This window comes from Pistacia vera, unplaced genomic scaffold (assembly GCF_008641045.1).
Source record: "Pistacia vera cultivar Batoury unplaced genomic scaffold, PisVer_v2 Contig631, whole genome shotgun sequence".
Taxonomy (NCBI): Eukaryota; Viridiplantae; Streptophyta; class Magnoliopsida; order Sapindales; family Anacardiaceae; genus Pistacia; species Pistacia vera.
The window spans coordinates 157,768-185,641 of NW_022196481.1; the positions used below are offsets into that span (position 1 = coordinate 157,768).

At 34.8% G+C, this 27,874-nt stretch overlaps 5 protein-coding genes across 5 annotated transcripts; 3 read left to right on the plus strand and 2 right to left on the minus strand.

The window, feature by feature from the left end:
* Positions 1–500: 500 nt before the first annotated feature.
* Positions 501–4,334, minus strand: LOC116111327. Its single transcript, XM_031397524.1, has 8 exons — positions 3,863–4,334; positions 2,969–3,109; positions 2,704–2,796; positions 2,498–2,624; positions 2,005–2,055; positions 1,353–1,465; positions 1,135–1,217; positions 501–1,017 (listed from the first exon to the last, which is right to left on the minus strand). Exons 1-8 carry the CDS (start codon positions 4,193–4,195, stop codon positions 798–800), a joined length of 1,161 nt encoding a protein of 386 aa, XP_031253384.1. The 5' UTR covers positions 4,196–4,334; the 3' UTR covers positions 501–797.
* Positions 4,335–4,583: 249 nt separating this feature from the next.
* Positions 4,584–7,004, plus strand: LOC116111353 (thioredoxin 1-like). Its single transcript, XM_031397552.1, has 2 exons — positions 4,584–5,015; positions 6,324–7,004. The coding sequence occupies exons 1-2, from the start codon at positions 4,760–4,762 to the stop codon at positions 6,635–6,637; spliced, it is 570 nt and encodes a 189-aa protein (XP_031253412.1). The 5' UTR covers positions 4,584–4,759; the 3' UTR covers positions 6,638–7,004.
* An 8,171-nt stretch (positions 7,005–15,175) lies between these two features.
* Positions 15,176–18,413, plus strand: LOC116111349 (E3 ubiquitin-protein ligase RMA1H1). The gene is made up of 2 exons (XM_031397547.1): positions 15,176–15,341; positions 17,414–18,413. Exon 2 carries the CDS (start codon positions 17,456–17,458, stop codon positions 18,236–18,238), a length of 783 nt encoding a protein of 260 aa, XP_031253407.1. The 5' UTR covers positions 15,176–15,341; positions 17,414–17,455; the 3' UTR covers positions 18,239–18,413.
* A 1,014-nt stretch (positions 18,414–19,427) lies between these two features.
* Positions 19,428–21,404, minus strand: LOC116111360 (pentatricopeptide repeat-containing protein At2g20710, mitochondrial). The gene is made up of 2 exons (XM_031397560.1): positions 21,055–21,404; positions 19,428–20,843 (listed from the first exon to the last, which is right to left on the minus strand). The coding sequence occupies exons 1-2, from the start codon at positions 21,325–21,327 to the stop codon at positions 19,608–19,610; spliced, it is 1,509 nt and encodes a 502-aa protein (XP_031253420.1). The 5' UTR covers positions 21,328–21,404; the 3' UTR covers positions 19,428–19,607.
* Positions 21,405–22,459: 1,055 nt separating this feature from the next.
* LOC116111336 (beta-glucosidase 44-like) lies at positions 22,460–25,019 on the plus strand. Its single transcript, XM_031397532.1, has 10 exons — positions 22,460–22,715; positions 22,840–22,898; positions 23,163–23,238; positions 23,332–23,403; positions 23,485–23,572; positions 23,667–23,919; positions 24,010–24,125; positions 24,210–24,427; positions 24,513–24,544; positions 24,645–25,019. The coding sequence occupies exons 1-10, from the start codon at positions 22,460–22,462 to the stop codon at positions 25,017–25,019; spliced, it is 1,545 nt and encodes a 514-aa protein (XP_031253392.1).
* Positions 25,020–27,874: the final 2,855 nt, after the last annotated feature.

Genomic DNA, 27,874 nt, shown 5'->3' on the forward strand with positions numbered 1-27,874 from the left:
ATGAGCTTGTTCTGGGGTTTCCCTCTATTTCCATAGCTTTGTTTACTTATTTTAGAAGTGAGTGTGTCGCGGAGAGGAAAATGTTGCAGGAATCTTGGCAACAGACAACACACAACCGTCCATTTCATGCTTCAAATAGTTGGTCGTAACAATAGTTCAACATTACTCATGTTACAATTTCTTTCTCATATTAAACCCTTTATGAATTTTCCATATTCGGGTACATATACTTTTTATTAGCTTTTTTAAAATTTTATTTTTCTATTAGAATGTTGGTTCACTTTGGTGATATTGGCTTCTTGTCAGCTGTTTCAGGATCATCATTTCAACCTTTATAATTAAATAGGAAGTTCTATCCACACTTAGATTACGTTAACCTAAAATTTGGGTATATCATAATTTGGTTAAATATGAATTTGTTTTGTGATTAACACTTTTTTTTTTTTTTGTATGTTAGAATATGCATAGAAAAAAAAGATTTTAAATGAGAGAATAAGAAAGGATTAGAATGACAAATGGATTTGTGAATGCCACCCACCCACAACTTAAACCGAAGAATGACTCAACCATTGACCTTTCATCAATAAAAAATTGATCCAACAAAAAGGATGACATCCATTCGTGAGTCATCAACTGGTGAGATTAACACTTTGAAAAAATTGTTAGTCTAACATGTGTTACAGAAGGGATTAGTGTAATTCCAAAAACTGTGGGGTTAAAACTCCATATTTTTATCCGACTTGGGGAGTTAAGTATAACTGATAACTCGTGTTGCCGAGTAGTATTAGCTTTGCTGGCTAACAGATGTCCCTGTTATGTCTTACTTTACGAGTGACTGACCTGCCCATTCGAAGCCTTCTACTTGTCAGCGCTTCTAACAAAACCACCAATGCATCCTCCACTGCATCAGCTTTTTCATCGAACCCATGCAAACTGAACTCAGGCAGGAGTTGCAGCTCAGAGAGAAGGCCTATGGCTGCTGCTGCAGTACAGGTACGATCCCAGGAGGGTTGAGGCCTGCACTCAGAATGCCATAGATAATCGTTAAGAATGTGGAATTGAGGATAGGATTGCAAACAAAGCTATCAATAAGAGCCACAGCAGAAGACTTGAGAAACATGCTTCACATCTTACCGAAGTTTATGCATTGCAGATGCACCCATGGTTAGAGATATGCATGGAAATTTTTCCTCCCCCCAAACTGACTTGGCTTGCTCCTGCCCATAAACATGCTTATTGCAATCAATTTATGAAACAACTACCGACAAATTTGACATGATATCATTTTTTTAAGAAACTGCTGAATACATATCCATATTAACTTTAGTGTATAACTACTAAATATAGATGACCTTTAAACGATTGAACATTGCTGCCGAGTTGCTCCATGTACCATCAATCAAAACAAAATTCAAAGTTTTATCTCCAGCAGTCTGTACAGTCAAACCAAAATGAGAATTACAACCTAATTATGGAAACAGAATAAGACATTAATTAAGCACCAAGCACAATGTAAATTGAGTTCAAACCGAAGTGGGAAGGTATAAGATCCATAATTGGAGCTAGTACAAACATGGTTCCAGTAAGAGTGTTGGCAAGACAATGGTAAATGACTTCACAGGAAAAAGTCAAACCAATGTTTATGGAACCAACTCTATATTATCATACACAGCATATATGAAGTTAAACATTATACAAAAGTCGATAATAAAAAGAGTCGATAAACATCGTACTATGCATCTATTTGATGGGATATGGACAAGAAACAAATCCCGATTTATCATGTGCAGAAAAAATAAAAAATAAAAAAAAAATAAAAAAAAAATAAAAAAAAATAAAAAAACTAGAAAGGTGTTTCTGCTAATATGCGCATCTAATTTCAAAATTTCAAGAATAACTAAAAGAAGAGATATTAGAATGTATTTACGTGTTAAGACAATTATACCATCACAGGTGTGGATAGATATAGGTGACCTCTAGGTACTGGTTTCCGGAGGACCTGACACTCTGTCACTGCATTCTTGTTGGGATAAAGACACCAAACCTTGTTTTTTCCTGAAATTGATGAAAAACAGAATCAAAGGGTATTGGTTTTGCGAGTAAACGCACTGAAGCATTGAGAATTACAAAAAGTTCCAATTCTGAATGCCAAGATTGAATAATAGCTAAAGTACACCAACTTAACTCAAAAATGAATGTTAATAGTTAAGTTCAAATGCAAAAATAAATTCCTAATTGCAGCTGTAAATGATTTGTATTAAAAAGGAAAAGCTACTTGATGTCTCTCTTGATCAAATTAGTACTCCACATTTCAATTTATCCATTTCCAAGAGAAAAAGGGTACATAATAGGTTCCTTAGGAGAACTGAACATAAGCAAGTAGTTTCACATGCTCTTCAATGAGATATGAATCTCTATAAACGGTTCCTAATTACACATTTTCTGTTCCACCAGTCTTTGGAAACTTTCAACTGTTAAAAGAGAGATATAGATAAACCTGCACACTTAAATGCATTCCACATGATTTCCTCGTCTTCAGCAATGCCAAAGAGGCACAAAGTTGCTGCTTGAACTCCAAATAATTGCCATAACAACTTTCCAGTATTGTTCTGGCGTAGAAAGTCCTGTAAAAGCATGTCATACACTGATTGTTTCATGGCTCAGGCAAACATACAAGCAAAATGGCAGACAAAAAACACTAACCTTCGGATGCATGTACACCCAAAACCGCATACCATGCCATAGACTGCAAGGCTTGACTTTTGAACACATACAATCTTCCATAGCAAGCCAGCACTGCTAGTTGATAAAGTGAAAAATAAGCAGGACAATAAAGATTGTAAATATATTAAAAGGCATGATAATCATACCAACCATTACTATGACAAAAGTGCCTACGATACAATGAAACAGAAACCGCACATGATAACCTTTGAAAGTGAAAAAGCTCAGAAAAACAGTCATATACCTTCTGGCAAAGGTAACCCCTACTTCCAAGTAGACGGCATGCTATTTGTCGAGATGCAAAAAACTGAAGCTTCTTTTCAGAATCACCTAAAGCCTCATATGTTGCTCTGTGTTTCTTATCCTCTTGAACCTTAAAATCTCCCTGACGTTTACAAAAGAAGATAAATATAAATATATAAATATGTAGCAGTAGAGACAAAATTCGGGGCAAGAAAAATGAAAGTAACAAGAAATTTTCCAGCCAGATGAATCACAAGCAGCCAAAGTAGAACTAGTTGATCACACATGACAATTAATAATAAGAAAGAATGGCTTAAAAAAACATGAGAGAAAAATGCCCAATATGAGAAAAGGTAGCTAAGACCAAGCTGGAAATTAAATTATGTGCGAAAATTAAAAACTTTTAATGAGTATGTAAGAACAGAGAATCTAACTGTGATTACATCGATATAAGTCCTTGTGGAGATCTTCACTAGTGATTAGGAGGATATTACTCAACATGTTCTTCAAAAGAAGGCCTTTAAAAATGTTTTAAATATACCAATTTATATTTTTACGTAAGAAAACTCTTTCAGCCAATTTGCAAGGAGGAAAATACAATTTATCATATCACGGCCATTCCCTTTATACACCAATTGCCTGACAAGAAAAGTGGTGGCGTGAAACAAAAACTACTCGATGATTTATATCGTTTCAGTTCCCAATAAGTGGAAAGTAATTCCAGCTATACCTGATGACAAATACTTCAATTATTATGCGCTCTATAGTCTACACAGTGAAAGAAATAAAATTTTGATGCAAAGAAACAGATGCAAATTGCTTTCTTCAAATTATCCATTTCAGCAACCAAACTGATGAACAAAGAAGAATAAGACAGCTTAATGGGATGAAATACCTGGAGCTTGCCACCATTGCCAGCAAAGCTCATCTGGGCATCGATATTTTTCTCCAAAGACTTCAAATCGTGAACAATTTGGCTAACCATAACTGGAACCGGAGACACAGTCCCCCAGCCCTGCCATTCCTGCAATGTGATGAAACCATCACCGGTGTCTTGGACAAGTACTTCTCGCGGCGGTGAACGAGAAGCAGAGCCCACCAGAAGGCTTCTAGGTGGAGAGTCCATGTGGGTTTTGGTGGAGGAATGTAAAAGAGATGGAATTGAAAGGGAGAATTTGAAGGTGAGAGTGAAAGCCCTACTAATAGTAATAGTTGAAGATGCGAGCATGATTTTTGATGGGTTTTTGTTTGCTGTTTATGTTTCGTTTTTGGTCTGCAACTGCAAATCTATGATCGTGAGCTTGTAGCTACATTGGTTCTTGAGGTCCAACCAAAGCTGGTTGGGTCTGGTTTACCTTTGTGTTTTGTTACTGGGCTCCTAAAAACCCATTTACCACCTAAATCATTCTTTGATTTACACAATGATGTTACACATACAGTACTTACATATAAATGATCAATTAATATTATAATAATAAAATGATATATTTATTGAATAAAAAAAATTGCGATATTATTTTAAATAGGTAACATTATTCTTACCAATAAACCTTTGTAATTTTCTTTACTGTAGAAGCTAGAACTAAATTAATTTAGTTGTTGTATTAATAATTAATTAGAAGGCAGCTACTCTTCAAGATTGTGAATATCTATCGTCATTTCTTCATTTCTTTAGCCGCCGTTTATATTTCTTCGCTCTCACCAGACTTTACCATCTAACTTTCATTTAAACAACATAAATCTCAAATCTCACAACACAACCCCGCCCCCACTTCTTACATTCACTTCAACAATGGCTGCTGTTCTTGAATCTATGGTTCTCTCTGCTTCTTCTCGTCCACCCAGTTCGCTTCCGCCTTCTATGACTTTTTCATCGCCCAGAATTTCATTGTCCAGCGGCCGAAAAATTCAATCTTTGCCGGGTTTCATAGGGTTGAAGATCCAAGCGCCTTTGAAATCACCGTCAGCTTCGTTGAGTTCGAAGGTTCCTAGGGTTTCTTCACATAAGACAAGCATAGTTTGTGAAGCTCAAGACACTGCACTTGACAGTTAGTTCTTTGTCTCTCTCTTAAATTTGTTTCTTGTTTTAGTTTTCACTCTTCGTTTTATTCGCGGGTTTAGTATAGGTTACGACTTTGGTTATTTACTAGAAACTTGGAAAAGATTGATAAAAGTTGACATCCCATGATGAATTATTGTTGCCTGAACTAAAAGTTAGGTGTTGCATTCACTCAAATGTTTTATGGTTTTATTGATTGCTCCTGTAAAACACCAGACAAATATCCCAATGCTTTCAAGTTTCGAACTAGTTGGATATATGTAAGTATTCGATCCGTAACTAAGATCTCTTATACCGATCATTTTTGGTCCTGTTTCGATGACAGAATTCCTCTTTCCAATCAACTTAAAATTCAAGTTCGATGTGTATATAGAGGACACAAAATTTAACTGTGGATTTTTGCATACTGAAATTTCATGAGGTTGTTGAAAATGCAGTACTTATTTTGTCCACCTGAACGGTTATACAATTTCTCATTCCCCTAACCATAAGTCCATAACTAGCAGAGCTGATTCATTAATCGAGCATTATACTTCATGAGTCTCCTTATATATTTAGATAATAGGTAGGTTGTATCTAAGTCTAGTGGTGCATAAAAGAATAGTCAAGTCTTGGTACATCTTGGTCGGCAATTTTCTGTGCTCAAGCTGGACTTAGGCCCGCAAAGATCAGCTTGTCAGCCAAGTTTGTTTACCCGCAACATGTAAAATCTATTATCTTGAAAATTTCTACCCTGTCACCCACAATGTGCATATCATTGATAAAAATATGCGAATATAATAGCAGTAATAATAATCTATATATTAGTGTAAACAACTTATGCCAGTAATGTACTCAAGTTTTATCCATCCTCATTAGTTTTTTTTGTGTACATAGTGTTCTCTTTGGTTAATTTATGTTGGTGTTAATTTTTGATGATTTTAGAGAACTCAGGCCAATTATCTTCAAGAGTAATCAAATTTTGTTTGTTTGCCTAACAGTGGAGCATTAATCAGCTGAACATTACTTTTTGTCCCAAATTTGTGATATCTCTTTTCATAACTTGTGCTTGTTTGTCTTCTCTCTTTGAAAACATACATTTAGGCCTTGTAGCTTGTCAACGAATTGGAATTTTGAATTGTGTATTTTGTAAATTGCAATGTTCTCCATTTGCTGAATGCTGAGGACTTCTGGTTGAGAAATTGTGTTATTATTTCACGTTTGCACTAGCAAGTAATGCTTCTGTGAGGTAGAACCCCTGTCATTTCTTTATATCACGGTTCAATTGACATCTTTCCTTGGCTTCCAAAAATTGCAGTTCCAACTGTGAATGATACAACATGGCAGTCACTAGTTTTGAAGGCTGATGGACCTGTGCTAGTTGAATTTTGGGCCCCGTGGTGTGGGCCTTGCCGTATGATCCATCCTGTTATTGGTGAACTAGCACAGCAGTATGCTGGAAAGCTCAAGTGCTTCAAGTTGAACACTGATGAAAGTCCTTCCATTGCTACCCAATATGGAATCCGAAGCATCCCAACCATCATAATCTTCGTCAATGGTGAGAAGAAAGATGCTGTTATTGGTGCCGTGCCCAAATCCACTCTAACTGCAAGCATTGAGAAATTCTTGTAGGGAAGAAAAATGGAACGACACTGCTATAGTTTTGCTGTTTTGTATCCTCGTCAGTGTTTTGAGGATGAGAAGTTATCCTTTCTGTATAATTTCAGAAGCTTCATTTCACCCGTGTTTTCTTTTGTTGATGTATGCCCTTCTTTTGTTTATTTATTTATATATCACAGATTTTCTTCTCTTCAATAACATGCTATATCTTGGCTCAAATTATGCTTCCCTCTGGTTGTCTAAAATTATTCCCAGAGCGACAGCAGTTTTGTCCAAGTGTGGATTGAAAATTGGAGTCTCGTTCTGTGCTGCCTTTGTTTTGTTAATCTGATTTCCTGTAGTCAAGAACTCTTCAATTGACTTGTTCTCATTTGAATACTGGGAAATTTTCTAGCTAAACCTTACTAAGAAATTGCCTGATCAACCTTCTGGTTTGAGCGGAAAAGATTCAAATGCAGGCCCTGAGGTGAAATCTGAGACATATACAATATCTTTCAAAATTGATCTTATCTGTCAAGATATTGGACCATGTTGTTTTGGAGCTAACTTTGAGTCACGATTTAGATGGATTCAACCTGGAAATAGTGATTATATCTTTGGAATGCATGACCATTCATGACTATTACTCAAATTAGTGGAAAGAAATCCTATCTGCTTATTCCAATTAGTGGAAAGAAAAACTCGTCAATTATTTCAATCCTATCTGCTTCTTCATCTCTGTTCCCAAAAGACCAGAGATGAAGGTAATAGAGACAGGTGTTTTTGAAAGACTTGTGAGCAACAGCACTGAAACAAGATCCTTAAATCAAACTGAAAAGCTGAAGACTCCAACTTTATAATTGTATAAGCCTACATAACTGCGCAGTAAGCCTTTTTTCTGAAAAAATCTTATCAAGATTAGCGAATAGGAAATTACAAGCAGAAGATATTGAGCTGGCGTCTAGGTGTCTGGATAACGAAGGAGAATAGTGCATATTGATATTTTAGTGATAGAAAACCACTTGAAACGTTTTTTAGAAAAATAATAGACAATAACAGTAACCCATTTGCTTATCCTTTCTACATTTGACAGTACTACCACATCAATGAACAAAAAAGCTATCTATGGATAGAAATATACAAGAACAGTGGTCAGAATGGCATTTGGATTTGGAGTCCATAATATTGCCAATCAATGAAAAAGATGGGTAGCCAACTCCCTTGTATGTGGTTTATTAAGATTGGTAGTTGATTTTTTTTTTTTTTTTTTGTGACCAGAGATGTCCATACCAGTTTATATATACCTCAACTAATCTCCCAAGACTTTAAAGCAAACAATCGGACAAATCCCTTCAATAATCACTCCTATTAGTATTTGAACGGACTCGAACTCAAACACCCATATTAGATTTCTTTGCTTTTTTACTATAGGTGATGGTTTTGGTAGTTGATTTTATTGTAGACTGTAGCCCCAAGAATTTATTATCTAGTTAGCCAATTTAGGCACTGATATTTAATTTTGCTTTTCTATTATTGCTATTGGACTCTGATTCTAATTTTATGATATACAAATACCTCTTCAATACTTTTTTTTATGAAGATAAGGGGTCAATTTCTTGTTATGATCGCAGCTGCCACGTTTATTCCAGGAACGGAAATTTACAAGTAGTTGTTGTTTTCTATTGGACCTGTTGAGAAAGACAGGCTCTTGACTTGGGTACAGCATGGAATGCCGCATTATAAAAAACAATTTACTTGACTAATTATTATTAACCTGTAAATTGTGTAAAATATTGACATGTGTAAGCAATTTCAAAAACACAATGATGAGAATGATAATATAAAATAAAAAGAAAAGACGTGCATGATTCCCTAGATCAATTTAGAGATAAGATTCTAGCATCACATACTTATCTCCACCAATTTCCCTTTAATTTAAACACGAACAAATTAATTAAAGTGAGAAAAAGAAATTACGAATGAGGTGTGCCTATTGTCACGGGCTAGGAGTTTCACACCCAAAATGCTAACTTGTTAGGTAGAGGGACTCCTCCCATTTATAAGCCCAAGACCTCCCCAATACGCTTTCAATGTGGGATTTGTTACATTCTCCCCCACCCAATCCTGTGACGTCCTCGTCACAGGTGAGGCCCCCTGCCTGCCCATCCACCTCACTCTCGTGTGGACCCACAATCACACGTGGACGCCCCTGCGTGGACGTTTGGTGGGACATCGAAAGACAGATTGGGTCTGCTCTGATACCACTTGTCACGGGTTAGGAGTTTCACACTCAAAAGGCTAACCTGTTAGGTGGAGAGACTCCTCCCATTTATAAGCCCAAAACCTCTCCAATACGCTTTCAATTTGGGATTTGTTACACTATGCCTATCTAAGTGGGGTTGAGTGTTTGGGATGTATTGAAAAGATTAAAAGAGACTTGACATAACTAGCACTTATGGTAGTGTTGTTCTGGATTCCGATAATGGAGAATGACAACATTCATTGACCAAAGCGATGAAGCCTAGCCACCTGTAATGGAGTGTGGTGTGGGTGGCAGTGATTAATGATTATTAAAACAAAAGGGAAGGCGATTGGTTAATCAGAACCACGTGGTCCGTCAGTCACTGTGCTCTACATTGCTGTTGGTTGGGGCGGTCCGCCAAACTGCTGCTCTTGCTATCACTTGTTTTTATTCTTCAACAGTGACACGGCCAGTGAGCACTTCAAGAACATAAAATATATCAGTTCAAAAAAGTAAAAGAGATTGTCTCTAAATTAAATCTACCAAGCACTTTAAATTTCATCCATTCTTCACCCACAGCTCAAACCCTTAAACAATAAAGATTAAAGAAATTGCAATGTATGAGGATGAGATTGTAAGTTTTAGCTTTAGTTGAAGCCATCAAATTAAGTGGGCATTGACTTTGTCCATCAGGGTACTTGTCAACCCTTACACAATTTCAACATCCCTATTTTATGCCAACCATGATTGGCCACTGCGAATTTATGGGTTCTATATATATATTCTTTTCTCAATCGCACAATAAAATACTACAACTTACCTTAATTTAATATTTCAAAGTTAATATTTGTTATGGCTGGAAAAGTAAGGATGACGCAAAATCTTGTCAGTGCAAGTGGCCAGATCTTAGGTTAGTTTAGATGTCGTTCAGGTGCAGCCACGTCACGCGCTGACGCAAGAGGCGTGCTCCTGCCAGTACAGTAGGTGCACGTCAGGTTGGTGAAAGGTTTGAGGTAATTCACGTGTCCAATCCCTGCGAGAATCGAGTAAATCACTCGAATAAGTGAATAACGGGACGCAAGGAAGGATTTGGACGGAAATCTGACCCACTTCCTGATTTAGTAATCATTACCTCAATCCATCACACTATAAATAGAGGGCACTTCTCCCGTTTGTGGGATTAGCAAATTTCTCTTTGCAATAGCACACTTATTTTCTTTTTGTAATCACTTGTAAATCAGCTCGCTGAATGCGACCTGATCTCAATATATTAATACAATATCAGTGGACGTAAGAGTCGCTCGTTTAAGTATCTGAACCACTTTAAACATCGTTCTCCATCTTTTGTCTATTCTCATGCCCCTCATTCGCCTGTGTTCAACTCAACATTTCATACGTGCGTTTAGTTGGTGTCAAAATCACATATCAACAATATTAAACAAAATTACTTATTGAGTATTGTCAATGAATCTTATATCAGATCCTTTTACTATACTTTTTTCTTTATTTTTTATTTTTGTGTGCATAGAATCTTATAATATTTTTATGTCATTTACTTCTTGGCCTTTTATTGGCGCTGAGGAGAGATCACTATAGTGGATTAATTTAATCCTTTTTTTACCTTATCAGATTGCTTCACGTTTCATTTATATTCACCCAAATTATATTAAATTCTGCATATTATTTATTTAGGAAATTTAAAACAACTTTGTTATTTTGTTTCCATTACGAGTTCAACTATATTCTTCCTACCTTTGATATATATTATAATTTTAATGAAAAAAGTTGATATGCCACCGTCTTTTTATTTATTAATATTAATACTTAAACTATACTTTATACATATAAGTTATACTGGCCTATGCTACTCTAGTTGGCCCACCCTCAATTTTTTTTTAAATATTAATATATATAATTTTTGGATTTTAGTCTACCCTAGCAGAAATATTAATAAGCAAAAATATTAATGTATAATTAGTTTCTATTTTGTCATGCCTAACAGAAATTTCTGGATACATGTTGCAGGCTTCCACAAATCTTAAAATTCATTATAAATCTCACAATCATTAAAATACATCATGCTTGCGAGATATATTATACAGTAAGACTTATATATGGTGATACTCTATATAAAAATAATCTTTATGTAATCACTTGAGTTAGTTATAAATAAAAATAAACTCTACATTCTAATAAATTGTAATTTCATTAGATCTCGTCTTAAGGAACTTGCCTCTACATATTAATAATTATCTTATATTATAAAAAAAAATATGTTGAGTTTGTACATTAACTTTGGGTGGCATGGTTGATTTACTAGAGGAATAAGGAAAATGTATCACTTAAATTGAAGATTGCATGGGTTGTGCTATAGTACAATATATTTAAGATGACTTCACATATTCTCAACCATTAGTTTTTTGAAATTATGTTTATCTTTTTTATCAGTATCTACACCTTAGATTTGACATGCTTCATAAATTAATTATTAATGTAGTGCACATTTTACATTTATACCACTTGCATCGACAATAACTAAATCAAAATAATAATTTTTGTAATTATACTTCTATTAAATTATAATCTTCTTATAGTAGTAAAATTAGTATTTATCTCGTTATTATGATTATAGAGAGGTTTTATTTAGATTTGACAAAATGTTGCTCGAACCCGCAGGTAAATGGGTACCCAATCCAAACGGACGGGTACGGATAACACCATTAATTACCCATTTTAATATTATCCATACTCGGCCCACCCGTGAAAAAAAGGGTGGACCGGGCAATACTCACGGGTGCCCGTAGGTACCCGCACTTATTTAAAAAAAAAAAAAAAAAAGCTGGAAAATAGAAAATTTAAAAAGTAAAAACCTTAACTCACTCAATTCTCACTTTCTCACATTTGGTGAACTGCAGGCTGCAGTCTGCAGCAGCCTCACGCTGTCACGTAGCATTTCTCCACCAACATTTCTTCTTGGCCTTGTTGTGGAGGGTCTTCTTGACCTTGGACTCATCTTCTGAAATGGGTTTCTGAAGCTTGAAGTGCAATGAGTCTATGAATCTTGATGACTCTTTCTTCTACTTCCTCGCTTCTTCTAACACCTTGTTTTCAACAAATGAGTCAATAACACTCCACTACAAAGTTTGTGCAACAAATAAGAAAAAGACAAAAAGACCAAGAAAACAAGTTGTTGATGCTTCATTTTGACACCAATGACTCGCACGTACAAAGTGTTAAGAGAGTCTTAGAAATTATACGTGATGGATTCATGAGATTTAAATATAGTGTTAAGATTATATATGTTTGCAGAAACATAAATAAATGATTGACAAGAGAAGTTTTTATAGTGGTTCGGATGCTTAAAGCAAGTCTTACATCCACTGTTATTTTATTATTTTCTGACCATTTCTTTGATATTTTCTGTAAGGCGTACAAAGATGGAGAAATATTTTGTTTACAGAAAGAAATAATGAAACTCAAATGTTTGCTTAACTCTTATTTGCCTACCCCCCTCTTTTAAGAAGAGAGGTGTCAATTTATACACCATTGAGGTCAATGTAATGAGTGATTTTGCAAGTTGCTTGACACATGGAGAGTTCTCATTCATTCTTATTTTAAAATAAGATAGGATTGGTACAAAATATATTTGAGACGGTATGAGCTTGACAGCTAATACATTTTGTCTTTTAAGCACTTATTGAGCTGTCATCAGAGTGATTTTTTTTTTAGGCATAACACAAGTAAATGAGACCTGAAAATAATCGATTTGAGGGTCAAAGCCATAGTCATTGAAGTGTTGAGGCTCGGACATGGGAAAAATGGGAGACTTGTTTGACATTTTTTTCTTCAAAATCCTTTATGCTTTTGCGTGTCTCCTCTACTTTTGTGATAGAAATAAAAAAGGAATGAAAAAGAAGACTCTGGTGCTCAAGATGCCGTTGGTAATGGTAAACCCCAGTAAACTAAATGAAAAAACTTTATTTTTGCATGTGTCATCTGTACCCGTACGAACTGGTACGGATCATACATATTTCTACCCATAAACTCATGCCTGTTTTACCTGTTACTCATAATTATCCGGCCCGCTCGTTTGCCAGATCTAGGTTTACTTGTTATATAGTATATACAAAAAAATAATCTATCTTTAATCAAACACATAAGTTCATGGCAATCTATGGTCTTATTTGATTTATTTGCAATCAAAATATCAAATAATGAATTAATTAGACCTAATTTATGCCTATACTGTTTATTGACCAAAAAAAAAAAAAAAAAAGGAAATTCGTATTAAACTATTGGATCATGCAATTGTGTGGTTGAAATATTTAGCGTATAGAATGTGGCAATAATAAGAACATTCCTTAAAAATTTAACCAGAATTTATTTGCTTATGTGGAAAATTCTTAGCAATAGCTTTGACTTTGACCATTCTTACTAGCCAATTAAGTTCAATTAGTCGGAAACAATAGAAAATTGCAATTAGTGTGGCGTTGAAACCCATGCAGATATAATTGACATTTCATTATAAATATAAATATATAAAATGACGCGACCTTTCATATCATTTCCATTAAGGTTAAGTTAGAGATCAGAATTTCTTGTATAATTTAGTTGATATCAAGAACAGGCGTGCTTCCTACGTAAGATCCACTGATTTTTTTTTTGTTTTTTTTAATAAACCAAAGTCATATCAATTTTTTTACCAGATTATATATGTTTACTTGTTAACTACCGAATAATACAGTAATATATGACCAACCGAGGAAAAAAAAAAAAAAATTCAATTAAAGGATTACTTTAAACAATCATATATTTGATTCTTAATTAAGAAAAGACGAAGAGATTGAAGTAAGAAGATAATTGATTAAGAAGATTTGTTGCAATTTCTCAAGGATACAAGTATCCTCCAATGGGTAATACTACGTTCATAAATGGTTCTTATTAACTTTCTCTTATAAATGCGACATAATAGTTCATAATGTCTTGTTTGTAAGAGAAAATTGACATAATAGTTTGTAATATCTTGTTTGTAAGAGAAAATTAGTGAGAAAAATTTATCAACTTATCTTTATTGATTCTTCGATACCAAGTTAATATGCTTGATTTAAATTAATTAATTAATTTTAACTATAAAATATTTGAATCATTTGATTATGAGTTTAAAACGACCTATGTATTATAGTATTAAAATCATATGAAATATATATTTGTTTTTAGCACTATCATAGTACAGTTATTTAACATAATTTATATGATAAAATCAATATTACATTGTCTAACAATATCATCAAAGACTTTTTTCTTATTGGAACCATAAGTTATAAGCGATAAAATTTGAGGTGGACCTGACACCTCACCTAATAAGGTATTATTAAATAAGAGGATTATATAATCTTATAAATCAATAGACTTGAGCGTGCCTAGTTGGTGTGGGACTCCAACACTCTATCTCACGGTCAAGCCCATATATTGGGCCATGCTTATCATTGGAGATAGTTGTCAGTTCTAACTCCTCATCTACTGGTCAAACACTCAGATATAATTTGAGGCCTCACCCGCTGGTTAAGCGTTTAGCTCAACTGAACCTTGCCTCTGATACCATGAAAGAATTTGAGGTAGATTTGACTTCTTATCCAATAAGGCCTTATTGAATGAGATGATTATCTCATATTATAAACCAATAGGATTAAGCATGCCTAATCGGCGTGGGACTTTAACAATAAGCACTCAAGTTTGCTCTGAACACCACCTTTCAACACAATTTAAAATCCCACATTTTACCCTTTTAAAAAAAATAAATTTGGGTGCATATATAGCCCTACCCAATTAATTAATGCGATAAAAGTATCCAAATTTATTCCACTAACCCTTTTATCTCTTAAAACAATATAAATATAAAACCAAAATCTTACACTTATTATGAAAAAATGGTTAATTAATTTAATTCCACATAATTTACAATTCAGCAATGACACCTTCCTATCACATTAGAAAAATGTAAAGTCGTATATAATTTCATGACACCCAATTTACAATACGAACTTCCAAATAAACCATGTATGAATCACAGATTCATAGTAAAACCGTGTATAATCATAATAAAAATGTGATTATAATGTCTAAATGTGTGTTCATGATAAGTATATCCACTTTCTTATTATATATTATCATGAAAATGAAAACATCCACCTAATTTTAACCAAAAGCTTTCCTTCCAAAAACAAAAAGTAGAAAAGAGGAAGCTCCAGAACCGGCGCGCAATGCGCACACCGTAGCTGCCACGTCAGAGAGAGAAGCGTGCGAGTATTTAGATGAGATACTCTAAATAGATTATTATCATTATTGATATAATTGGCCTCACATGGTGTTTGCTCTGTAGCTCTTCTCTCTCTTTTTCGCTTTGAATTGAATTTGCCTCTCAATTTAACCCAAAACATCAACTCCTTTTAGCGGCGGAGCTCTTCTACCCGCCTTTCACTTGTTTCTCCTTTCTTGGTACGTTTTTTCTCATCTTTTGTTTCATCTCTTTCACAATGTTTGCTAATTATAGCATGTTTGTCTGCTTGCTTGTTTCCAGAGGTTGGTAATGCCGAACGATGCTATGAATGAATTGTGAAAACTCATGTGGTTCAAGTCTCATGTCTCTTTTTTATTTTCTTTTATTTTTTTAATTGTGATGTGTATTCATTTATGTGTCCAGGAAGTCGTTACAAGTTCAAAGTGTTTTTTTTTTTTTTTTTATTGTTCTTTTCTCTGAAGACTCTGTTTTTGATGCTTTGGTGGTCAGAGAAGAGTTATGAGGTTCATGGCCGAAACTTAATTTTACCAAAATACTTTTTATGCGGTTCGATTGACTTCAGATTTCAATCTCAGGAAATTCAGATTCTTTTACAGCCGGCTTCTTTTTGTTTCTTCAATCTTTCGATGATTTCAAGAGTCTTTTTACATCTGGAAAACAGAACTCTGTGGGAAAGTGTAAACGTGGAGCTTAGTTTTCGGAGCTTACGCAACTATGCATTTATCGTTTGTTGTTTCTGTAGCCAGCTGTTTTTCTTTTCCTCTTTGTTTTGTGACCTTCTAGATCATTATATCAGTTACAGTTTAAAGGCTTACGCAACTACAACATGATTTCCATGATATAATAAATCCAATCTGGTCAGATGAGACAAACTGAGTGGTTCTCACGTTCATGAATTTCTGTAAATTCCTCTTTTTAAGATAATCCTTTTTCCAGGAAAGTAGAAACTTTTTAGTTGTTTATGTTATCTGTATCCTTAACTTTACGTTGAAGTATTATAAGCTTTGTTCAAACTAGTTCGATGGATGACTTGCGATGAAGGGCCATCCATGTTATCTAAATTTCTATTAATTCATCTGGTGCCATGCTTCAAGAATTAGCCTCTACTGGAATCTCGTTCCTTTCCCCACTTCTGGATCTTTCCACACACAATAAGAGTTGTCTTACTATTTGTCTTTCGTTTTCTGGTTTTGTTTTCCTCCAATCTACTATATAATTCCAATCAAAATTTTTTCCTTTCATAATTTTTGTTTATGAACCATTTAGTTTCCGTCATCTACCCACCGGAAAATTCAAACCCAAATAAAGAAATTTCATGAGCACCTATAGTTTGGCCTTACTTTTCAGTCACCATGTCCCTAAAAAAATTAATATTTTATGGTAGGTTCCCAACATTGGAATTTCAGTGGGGCAAGTGGTTAAATAGGGGGCTGAGGACAATAAATTCGTGGGTTTAGGTTTTGTGAAATCTGGTTTGATGAATTTATGCAAGGCCTAATTTTGTGCTTCTGGGACCTGCCATATCTTGTTCTGTAATTAGAAGAGAAGATAAATCAGTTTTATCTATGTCCTGTATATAATTCAACTTCCTAGATTAGTCTATTTCTTAGGATTTTGAATAAGCGTTCAAGAATTTACCAGAGATTCAAGTAAAATGTTTTGATGTACCATTCTACTTTGATCGGTATTCTGGTTTCTCTAATGGTTAGAAAAGTCAGTTATACTATTCTTTTAAAATTATTATTATTATTTCTTTTACACTTAAGATGGAGGAAATGGGATTTTTTCCTAACTTGGTCAGATCGACACTGATACTTTTCTCAAAGGACAAAATTATATCATTTCTGAATTTTTTTAAATACCTTGTACTGATTTCTCTATAAAGTTACAGGATTGTTGCATTGGGGCGATGTGAAACTTTCTAGAAGAATCAAATATAAAAGATTAATCTTAACTTCTTCAATTTAACATATATTGGTTTTTAGGCAAGTTGTGATAATGTAATAATTCATTATAATTTGAATGGAGATGAAATACTGGGACCCATGTATTCATTATTTTATCTAGTTTAGGTAGTGGTGGAAGGGGATCTGTCTTTTTGTGTTTGGTCCCTTTCTATTAAGCACACCAAGCCATCTTTGTAGCTTCTTAAAATGCTGGTTGGTTCATTGATTATTGTTCCTCCTTGCTAAAGATATTTGGTAAGGTTGTTTTGGTTGCAAAGTTATTAATATCTGAATCGATTGTTCTGTTATGTTTATGTTTTCAGATTTAAGTGGTGGAGGAAAACACCTTGTGAAACACAGATAGGATGGCAATAGAATATTACTTCGAAGAGGCTGTGGCTCAAAATGATTTCAATAGAGAGGATAAATCTTCCCTGGAGAAGTGTAAATCTACCTCAGATGCAGCGGCGGACTCTGATGATGGTTTTGGTGGTTTTGACTGCAACATCTGTCTGGATTCTGTGCAAGAACCTGTTGTAACACTCTGTGGTCACTTATACTGTTGGCCCTGCATTTACAAATGGCTTCATTTCCAGAATGTATCTACTGAGGATGAAGACCAGAAACAGCAGCAATGTCCTGTATGCAAATCTGAAGTTTCTCCTGACACCCTTGTTCCACTTTACGGCCGGGGACAGACTGTGAGGCCCCCCACGGGCAAGTCCCCTCATCTTGGTATAGTCATTCCACGGAGGCCACTTGGTCCTGCTTGTGGGATTGACTCTCCAAGATCGCCTGGTACCACCATGAATCCACGCTTAATGCCACACCTTCACTATCACAATCAACAACATCAATCACAGCTACACTACCCACAACCAGGAGGTTATCTAGCTTCGCCTACACAGAGCTCAGGTGGCATGGCAACAAGCATGATCGATCCAGTGATTGGAATGTTTGGTGAAATGGTTTATGCAAGGATGTTTGGGAACTCGATAACCAATATGTATACATATCCAAACTCATATCATCTTGCAGGAAGCACTAGTCCTAGGATGAGAAGGCACATAATGCAGGTTGATAGGTCACTAAACAGAATATGTTTTTTTCTTTTGTGTTGCACAATTTTGTGTCTTCTTCTGTTCTGATATAATTATCTCTTCTTTGTTGTCCATTATATACATGTAAAAATTACGAGTACGTGAATATGGGCGCTTCAGCCAGCGTATTAGTTGGTAGAGATATTCCTCGTGCTTCTGTGAGATATGTAATTATGAGCCCTCTTTTTTGATTTATGAAACAGCTTATTAATGTATCTGTTAATTGTGTTGCTTGGAATTGGTTTGCTTGTTAAAATGAGATTAAGTTTCAAAAGTTCCTCAGTCACAGCCAGCGGTATGTTAAAAGTAAAAGCAGTTAGGTTGACCATATAAACAAGCGGAACCAAATTATGGACGGCATTGTTCCTGAATTGTAGGGATTAGGATTACCAAAAAAGTCAAAAGTTTATATTTGAAGAAATGTCTTGCGTACGCTGTCAAGTGGAGCTGGAGCCATCAACAATTTATTAGAAGAGAAATGCACCACTCACTTTTTTTAAATAGATGCATTGGCGGTGGATCTTGGTCCTGGGCATTGCGTTAAGACTTAAAACAGGTTGCCCTTCTCTATCAATTTGTGGGCACCAGCAATGACCTGTAGTCCTAATTAAGAGTTTTGACAAGTCTTTCAGCTGCCTTTATTGAGCAGATATGGCTGCCCTGCAAGAAAGTTATATTAACATCAATGACACAGATTGACGATTATCTTGTGTAATTTCAACACGTTAACCATGTGGTCCGAAACATAGACGTTGTTACTATTAAATTGAGGGGACCCCTTATGAAGAAGAAGAAAATGATTGAAAACGTTTCTTAGGGATAAATGCTTATCATGTCCCACATACGTACCCCTACTTATTACGGTTTTAATACATAAATCTTATCAGATTATCTCTTCCCGGACGCTGGGTCATCTTTTCCATTTACCTACTGCTTCGGCGTCACTCGTATACAAACTTATAATAATAAATGTTGGTCATGACTTAAAGTTTGCAATTCATTCAACGCTCATATTTCACCACACCTCCTATTATTTACAGTATATATGTTAATATTTTGACGATCAAACATCTAATCTGTTAGAAACCAAACATGGTGTCAATGTGGCTGCCAGAAATGTGAAAAGGATGAAGCAATTCACCATACTTGAAATATGTCGATGAGACAAGTTCAATATTCCTATGGCATTAGCACCATTTCTCATGCCAAATTAATTACTCACACACAGCATGGAAAATCAATATAATTAATGGACAATATTATCATATGCATAAGGCAGTGTTTTCCTTGCATTGTGGAAAATAAATATGGCGGACAAATTCAAGAGGGGAGACCAATTCAAATTCAGATAATTGATTCTCTTGAAAGATAATACAATATTTTTTTAGTAAGTCACTGTACAAATGATTCAGCTGCTTCATTCATCCTTTGACTCAATGATTTCATACGCTTCCCCATCAACAATCTGTTCCTCTGTTTCCATCTCATCAAGGGCTTGGGCACCAAGACTTTCATTGTTAGTAGTACTAACTAATTTATCATGAATATGTCCTACGGATTCACCCCTTTTTTTGAGTAATTTCAAAAACTCCTCTGCTGCTTCCATATCTCCCTGTTGTCTTGAATACTCATGACATGCTGCCAAAGTAAATTGGTTGGGCTTCCACCCTGGTTGACTTACCAAGATTGCTCTCCTCATAGTCTCCACTGACTTTGCCATCTGACCATGAACATGGTATCCTGTTGCCAGACGATCCCATAAGGTTGATTCAGGCACCTTTCCACTCTCTATAAGCCTGTTTACATATGCTTCAGCCTTTCCCAAAAGACCCTTTCTGCAATAACCACTGATAACAATATTTGGTACCCGAACATCAAAAACTGTATCTGCAGATTCCCACTCCTCCAAGATCTTCTCTGCACCATCAATGTCCTCCAATTTCATCAGAGAGCTTATAATGCACACATAGCCTGAGTTGTAGACTTTTCCTATATTCTTATACAAATTCCATATACGACACACTTCATGTTTATTACCAGTAGAAGCATATACAGTAATCAGAACTTCATAAGCAAACTGTCTCATTCTACTTCTACCAGTAATTAGAGGCTCTGACCTCTTCAGCATTGTCCAACACTTTTCAATTAAGCCAGCTTTCAAGTACCAATTAGCTGCAACAGTATATGCATTCCAATTCATTTTGAAATCATGAGCAACTTCCATCTTCATTAGAAGTTTCTCCATTCCCTCTAAGTCGGAAGTGGCACCATAAGCATTCAACCTAATGTTGAATGTATACTTGTCAAAATTGACGCCCTTTGCTTCCATCTCTTGCATTACAATGTCTAATTTCTCATGTTTCCCCAGCTGAGCATAGAGGCTTAACATTACATTATACGGAAGCGATGTCTTTGCAAATCCTAACTCCCTTATCTTATCCATGATTTCCTCTGCTTTCTCCAAGGATTTATTGTAAGCATAGCAATTTAATAGGGCACCATAAAGCTGGGAAACTCTTAAATCTTGAGGAATACTATTAAAATATTTCTCTGCTTGTTCTAAGCCATGAACTTTCGATATCAAATCCAGCCGAATGGCTATATCTCCATTTGATAGATTATGGTTCCTTTGCTCACTCATCCATTCTGATATCTAACACAAAAATTTAACATAACTTCGGGGTATTACTATTTAGACACTATAAAAAGTAAAATTTTACTCTCAAAGGCGATTAAATAGACAAAATCACCAGCCTACCCGACACTCAAAGTCAAAAGATGAAAAATTAGTTGTAAATTAGAATCAATCTCTGCAAAAAGTAAACGAGAAAACGTGAATTGAGGGGAGGGAAAAAAAAAAAAACCTGGAGAGCCTGGCCGAAGCGGCGGTATTTGCGAAGCTGTTTGATGAAGCCTTGGAGTTCAGACTGCTTGACATGTCTTCCTTGCTCAAGCCATTGATCGAGGATTGTTCCCATTGAAGAAGTAGGGTTTCCGGACCTTGAGATCCTAAGTTGGAGAGAGTCGATGGGATCAGGAGATGAAGTGGTAGTGGAGAAGGAACGGCCCCAGAAAGCAAAAACTCTTGAAATGCCATTACGAAAATATGAATGCCTTCCAGTTAGAAGAAGCTTCATAGTCTGAGAGAATTGAATGAAATTGAAATGGAAGGCGTCGACTGTGTTTAAAAGTTGAGAGGTTTAGGGTTTGTAAAAGAATGATTGAACCCAAATTATTTTGGAAATACGATGTATGTATAGCATTATTTGGTTGGAGTGAAATGATTTTATAATAACAATAATATTATATTTATACAAAGATTTTCATACAGAGGTGATAAAAAATGAATGGAAGAGTGAAACAAAAAGTCAAACTCATTAAATTCATTCTTCTATTCATTTTTTATCACATTATTTTGTATGAATATCTTTATAAAATTTATTTATAAGTGTAGTATTACTCTTATAATAACAACTGTTAATTAGAATTTTTGTTCTATTTCTTCATAGATTTTGAGTGATTGTCAATTTTTAAATCCTGGAAAATTAATTGAGATATATGCAGTTTGAAACATCTCGTAAAAAAAAAAAATTTATAATCTTTTCTTAATTCTAAATGTTACCATTTTTAGATTCTAAAATGTCATTACAAAAAATATTTCTCAAATGCTTCTCTTTAAAACCCTCAAAATAATTTCATAAATTCATATTATAATATACAATTACAAATTTTGAAGTTAAGAATAACATGATATATCCTAAAAGGTGAATTTATAAATAAATCAATAAAAACTTGAGAGAATTAAGGTCAAAAATTATTTTTTAAATTTAAATTTTCAAAATTAATACTTCAACAAGAGAGGTAATGTAATTGGAGAATGGGAAAAAAGAATATTAGAGGAAAAAGGGTATTTTAATAAAAAAATATTATATACGCTTTAATTTTTTTTTTTCTTTAAAAAAAAAAAAAAATTTAGCCAGATTTTAGATGAACTTAAATAAAATATATTGCACTAATTTATCTACCAAGTAAAATTCTTCATCTTCAAATAACTAATTAACGAATATATCTAATTAACATAAACACAATCAAGATATTTAAAGATCAGTTAATATTATGATAATGCAATCTTAATCAAGATATTCAAATTCCGTTTCAATCTCAAAAGAATCGCTTTGTGTATATCCAAAATATTTCCCTTTTAAGTTGAAGCCATTTACTCTCCATTATAAATACAAAACGCTCCCTTCTCTCTTCATGCAAAACAGCATGAAGTCTTCTTCTTTGTTTAGTTTGGTTCTTGCTTTCTTGGCCATTGTTTACGTTTCAAATGCATTAAAAGTTGACTGCACTGACGATGCAAATTTAGATTGCAGCGATGGATTTGACACGGGAGGATTGAGCAGGAAGGCTTTTCCACAGGTGTTTCAGTTTGGAACTGCAACTTCTGCATATCAAGTTGAAGGCATGGCCTCTAAGGACGGAAGAGGACCCAGCATTTGGGATCCTTACGTTCAAGTTCCAGGTAAATATATAAAAAACAAAATATAACTCTTTTAATTCTTGTTTTTAGGAAAGTTAATTTTATGGAAGTTGATATTCTTCAGTTCTTCATTTTACTTATTTGTTGGTTTGTTTGGTATAAAAAGGACATATTAAAGGCAATGCCACTGGTGAAGTTAGCGTTGATCAGTATCACCATTACAAGGTATGCTTTCGATGAAGTTACTGTCAGGCATTGAAAACTGTAAATTACTATTTACTTTTTTCAATAATATTAAGATCTATTCTGTCAATATAAAGATGAAAAATTCAATTTTGAATTAATCAGATATTATAATTGTTACAGTTGGTCAGTATTGAAAATTGTAAAATTTTTGTCCACATTTTCTAATAATATGTTGATGTATTCTGTCAATATAAAGATGAATGATAAAATTTTGAATTGATGAGATACTATAATGTGTTACAGGAAGATATTGACCTCATGGTAAAGCTTAATTTTGATGCATACCGGTTTTCAATTTCCTGGTCCAGGATCTTCCCAAGTAAGTTTAGTATATTTTTTAACATTGAGATTTGTTTAAAATTTTGAATTCTTAATAACTTGATTGATTTTTGAAATTTCTATATTCTTTCAGAGGGAACTGGGGAAGTGAATCAGCTGGGAATTGATTACTACAATAGATTGATTGACTACATGCTTGAGAGAGGTAAAGAAATTGCCAATTAACTCTTGCAAATAAATGTAAATAATTTGTTCTATGAAATCTAATGTTGAGTTTCTTGTATAGGGATTACTCCATACGCAAATCTTTATCATTATGATATGCCATTAGCTCTTCAGGAAAAGTATAATGGTTTGCTGCGTTGTGATGTTGTGTAAGTATCTTTTTTTTATATGAACATTTGGATGATCTGTGTTCATAATTATAAAATCTTATAGGAAGTAATTGAACCAAACCAAAATTTTCAGGAAGGACTATGCGGATTATGCAGACTTTTGCTTCAAAACATTTGGGGACAGAGTTAAGAACTGGTTCACATTTAATGAACCAAGAGTTATTGCAGCTCTCGGTTTCGATAATGGCTTAAATCCTCCTTCAAGGTGTTCGAAAGAAGTTGGAAATTGTACTGCTGGAGACTCCGGAACTGAACCTTATATTGCTGCACATAATATGATTTTAGCTCATGCGGCTGCAGTTGAAAGATATCGCGAAAATTACCAAGTAAGATCTTTATCCTTCTTGATCTTCAAGTCATTTTTAAATGTAAATGGTATGTTTCTAACAGATAAATGTGTATTTGTATTTTCTCAGAAAGAACAAGGTGGAAGGATTGGAATTCTCTTGGATTTTGTTTGGTATGAACCTCTGACTAGATCAAAAGCTGACAATTATGCAGCTCAAAGAGCAAGAGATTTCCACATTGGATGGTAAATTAATGTTCCATCTTTAAATACTAATTCAACTGAAATGTTTTACAAACAAATTCAACAGAATTTACTCTTAATTTGCAGGTTTTTGCATCCGATTACATATGGCGAGTATCCGAGAACAATGCAAGAACTTGTTAAAGACAGGCTTCCAAAGTTTACAGAAGCAGAAGTTCAAATGGTGAAGGGTTCCATTGATTATGTTGGTATTAATGTGTATACTGGCTACTACATGATGGATCCTCCATGGCCTCAGTCCAACATCACAAGTTATCAGAATGATTGGAATGTCGGTTTCTCTTGTAAGCCTCTTGCCAGATACATCTCTTGCTTATTGTTTCTGAAATCATTTGTTTTTGTCATCTAATTTTGGTACAAATTTTGCAGTTGAACGCCACGGAAAGCCAGTCGGTCCATTGGTAAATCATTATTGAAAATATTTGGCATGTTGCTTAAAAGGATTAATCTTGTTTTTGATGCATCAGTTTTAAAAATAACTTCATTTCAAAACATTTGCAGGCATATTCTGGGTGGCTTTATATTGTACCTTGGAGTATGTATAAGTGTTTGACATATGTAAAAGAGCATTATGGAAACCCAACCATGATTCTTTCGGAAAATGGTATGGACCAACCAGGCAATACGACATTCCCAGAAGTATTACATGACAACATAAGGATAAATTACTACAAAGACTATATATCATCTATGAAGAAGGCTATCGCTGATGGAGCTAATGTTATCGGCTACTTTGCCTGGTCGTTGCTTGACAATTTTGAATGGGTGTCAGGATATACTTCTCGATTTGGCATTGTCTATGTTGACTACGATACTCTTAAGAGGTATCCGAAGATGTCTGCATATTGGTTCCAGCAATGGCTAAAAAAGGATTAATAAGGGTGTGATTGTGCTTAGATTTTTTAGTTTTGAGTTATTGGTTTAGAAGAGTGTTATCTTTAGGAAGTTGTAGATTTGTTAATGTTTCAATTTCTGCATTAATAATTTTGTTGATGAACTCCTTTCTCTAATGAAAAATCGTTCTATATTAATTTCCTTTCTTGAGTAAATCTCTCCCTCTGCAATTTATTTTTTCAGAATTCTCAAACGTATAAGAAAAGAATTTGCTATAATCTAATACTGTTGATCAGACTCAAAGGCCTTATTTTATTTGAAACTTGCTACATCTTTCATTGCTCCGTCTTTCAATGGTGTCTTCTGTACCTTGACTGCTGCAGAAACTTTAACTTCAATCGACGAAGGGGGTGCAATATTCCACCTATGAACCCAATAATTAACCTGAAAACCGATCCAGCAATGAGTACATAACCAAGCTCCTGGTTAGAGGATTCCTTTGTTACAGGAAGATCTATTGTTGTCGGTCAAATAGGACATAAGCGCCCTGAAATATAAACACACAATCCAGGATTGCCTTCAAAGCTGGAGTTTGGAAAAGTATCAAACTGACCTGTCCTTGAAGATTGCTTTCTGCAACGCTGAAATAAGACAAGAAATGTAGATTCCTCAATGAAGCAGGAATTTCACCAGACAGCTGATTACTGATAGATCCAATATCTTTAAGTTAGTGAGTTGAGATAATTGGTCAGGAATGTTGCCTGAGAATTTGTTATGGCTGAGATCAAGCACGTGAAGAATCTTTAATTGACCAATCTCAGTTGGGATACTGCCACTGAGGCTGTTGTTTAACAGGTATAAGGCTGGTGTAGGTTAGAAAGTTGGTTATACTGCATAGGTGTAGTATTGTTCGGAAGAATATAGACAGGCAACTCTAAATACATTCTGTCAACTTTTTCACTAACCTCTGCTGATCTCAACATCTTCAATCAGCTGAGTTTCGGTTGTGAGACAAGTCTATGTAGAATAGCCTAAGCATTCTGGAATTGAACCACTGATTTTATTTACTGATAAGCCCCAAGACCTGTAAATTTTTTAGCTAAGGCTGGGATTGACCACAGAGTCGGCAACCACTTAAACCCAAAACCTCTGAATTCCATCTGGGGATCATGTGGTCATCGTCCGGCATCGCTTCATCAATGATGTTTCTGGAAAGGTGGGTGAGATGTGTGAGGTTGGCAATAGAAGGAGAGATGGTGGCAGTAAGACCTCTCCGGGGGAGCCATAGATGAGTTACATGGCCATTTGCATCGCATTTGACATTCCGAGGCAGCATCAATGGAAGAAGAACAATTCAATGGAGGGGAGGATGAGTTGAAGTTGAGAGACAGAGAGAATGCATACTAGTTAGTTGCAGGCTTGTTGAAGAGATGAAAAGCAGGGAAGGAAGAGTGATAATGCAGCAAAATGTAAAGCCAAGTGAAGCATTTTCTCTTCTGATAGGTTTTGTTATTCGAAATAGAAGAAAACAAAATAAAGAAGGCTGGCAATTGCTATTTGAGCTAACCACAATGTAATAAAATTCAGAACCCATTGGCCCAAAGGTTTTGAAATCCAAACTAAACTATTTTTTTTCTTCTTGATGGTGGACATTTTGAAAATTTTTATTATTGAAAAATAGATTACCTGAGATAAATTATTTGAAGATTAAGATGTATGTATATTATAATGTTGGTTAAATTGATGAGTATAAATAATTAATATGTTTGATTGGAGAATAAAAATCTGGGAGAGCTTTTGTTATTTTTTAAATTTGACAATATATCAGGTGAATTCTAAGTTCTTGTAAATTTGAAGTGATGTTGAAGTAATATATTTGGGTATATTTTGATATTATATTCAAATTAATTGTCAAGGCATCATTTACTTGAAAAATGAAATGATATTTTGGTAAAATTTGAGTCAATTATGGCAAATTGCTGGTTGTGATGATGATGTGGCTTGAAATTGCCACGGTGGAGTCAACATCAGTCAAAGAAATCAGATTCAAACCTAAGCTAATGCTGCGTCGTTTTGGCTATCAAACTTAAGTGCCCTATTGGCACTCGAACCCATTCTGTTGCAACAAAAATCACAGCTACCCCTCTTTGTCTCTGGTCCCATTTCGCCTAGTTCTTCGTTCATGACAGAAGATTCTTGTGCTCACCTTTTCCAACGAATTGCAGATCATACTGGACAGCTGGAGGATAATCACAGGATCCTGATGTGTATAAAATCAGACCATTATGTGCAAGAGACAGACATAGTAGTGAGAGGGCTGGGTGTGTTCTTACTTGTTTTTTTCTGGTTGTTTACTCTCTGTAATCTTGGTTCTCTTGATTAATGAAATACCCTTAGTGTGCCTTGAAGAGTGGATGTAGGTACCTTAGCCGAACCACTATAAATGCCCTGTGTCTATTTCTTCTTCTGCTCTCATGCTTTACTTAATCTCTGAATCGATTGCTTGTGATTGATAAGATTGTGTTAGCTCATTGATTGATTTGATTAGCACAGCTGAAAACCCTAATTCACTACAAATTGGTAAAGAGCCTAGTTCGAATCTGAATTAGGGTTTTTTGAAATTTATTTTCTGTCGTTGCAAATCTTATTCCAAAAACATGTCCACTAAATTTGAACTCGAAAAGTTACAGGGACAATGATTTTGGACTCTGGAAGATCAAAATGAGCTGTGCTGATTAAAGAAGGACTGGCTTTAGCTTTGAAAGGGGAATCTGAGCTGCTTGAAACCTTGACTGAAGCTGAGAAGCAAGATGTACTCAACAAAGCTAAGAGCTCCTTGATTTAGACTAGGTGACAAAGTCCTGCGAGAAGTGAAGAAGGAGAAAATTGCTACTGAG

Excerpts from the sequence above, each read along its gene's own strand:
- LOC116111327 (XM_031397524.1), bottom strand. The coding sequence starts at position 4,195 with ATGCTCGCATCTTCAACTATTACTATTAGTAGGGCTTTCACTCTCACC. Across the intron at positions 2,056-2,497 it reads GAATGCATTTAAGTGTGCAG|GAAAAAACAAGGTTTGGTGT; the intron begins GTTTATCTATAT and ends CATCAATTTCAG. Across the intron at positions 1,018-1,134 it reads TCTGCAATGCATAAACTTCG|GCCTCAACCCTCCTGGGATC; the intron begins GTAAGATGTGAA and ends TTCTGAGTGCAG.
- LOC116111353 (XM_031397552.1), top strand. The coding sequence starts at position 4,760 with ATGGCTGCTGTTCTTGAATCTATGGTTCTCTCTGCTTCTTCTCGTCCA. Across the intron at positions 5,016-6,323 it reads TCAAGACACTGCACTTGACA|TTCCAACTGTGAATGATACA; the intron begins GTTAGTTCTTTG and ends CAAAAATTGCAG.
- LOC116111349 (XM_031397547.1), top strand. The coding sequence starts at position 17,456 with ATGGCAATAGAATATTACTTCGAAGAGGCTGTGGCTCAAAATGATTTC.
- LOC116111360 (XM_031397560.1), bottom strand. The coding sequence starts at position 21,327 with ATGAAGCTTCTTCTAACTGGAAGGCATTCATATTTTCGTAATGGCATT. Across the intron at positions 20,844-21,054 it reads GCTTCGGCCAGGCTCTCCAG|ATATCAGAATGGATGAGTGA; the intron begins GTTTTTTTTTTT and ends TTTTTGTGTTAG.
- LOC116111336 (XM_031397532.1), top strand. The coding sequence starts at position 22,460 with ATGAAGTCTTCTTCTTTGTTTAGTTTGGTTCTTGCTTTCTTGGCCATT. Across the intron at positions 22,899-23,162 it reads ATCAGTATCACCATTACAAG|GAAGATATTGACCTCATGGT; the intron begins GTATGCTTTCGA and ends AATGTGTTACAG. Across the intron at positions 23,573-23,666 it reads TTGCTGCGTTGTGATGTTGT|GAAGGACTATGCGGATTATG; the intron begins GTAAGTATCTTT and ends CAAAATTTTCAG.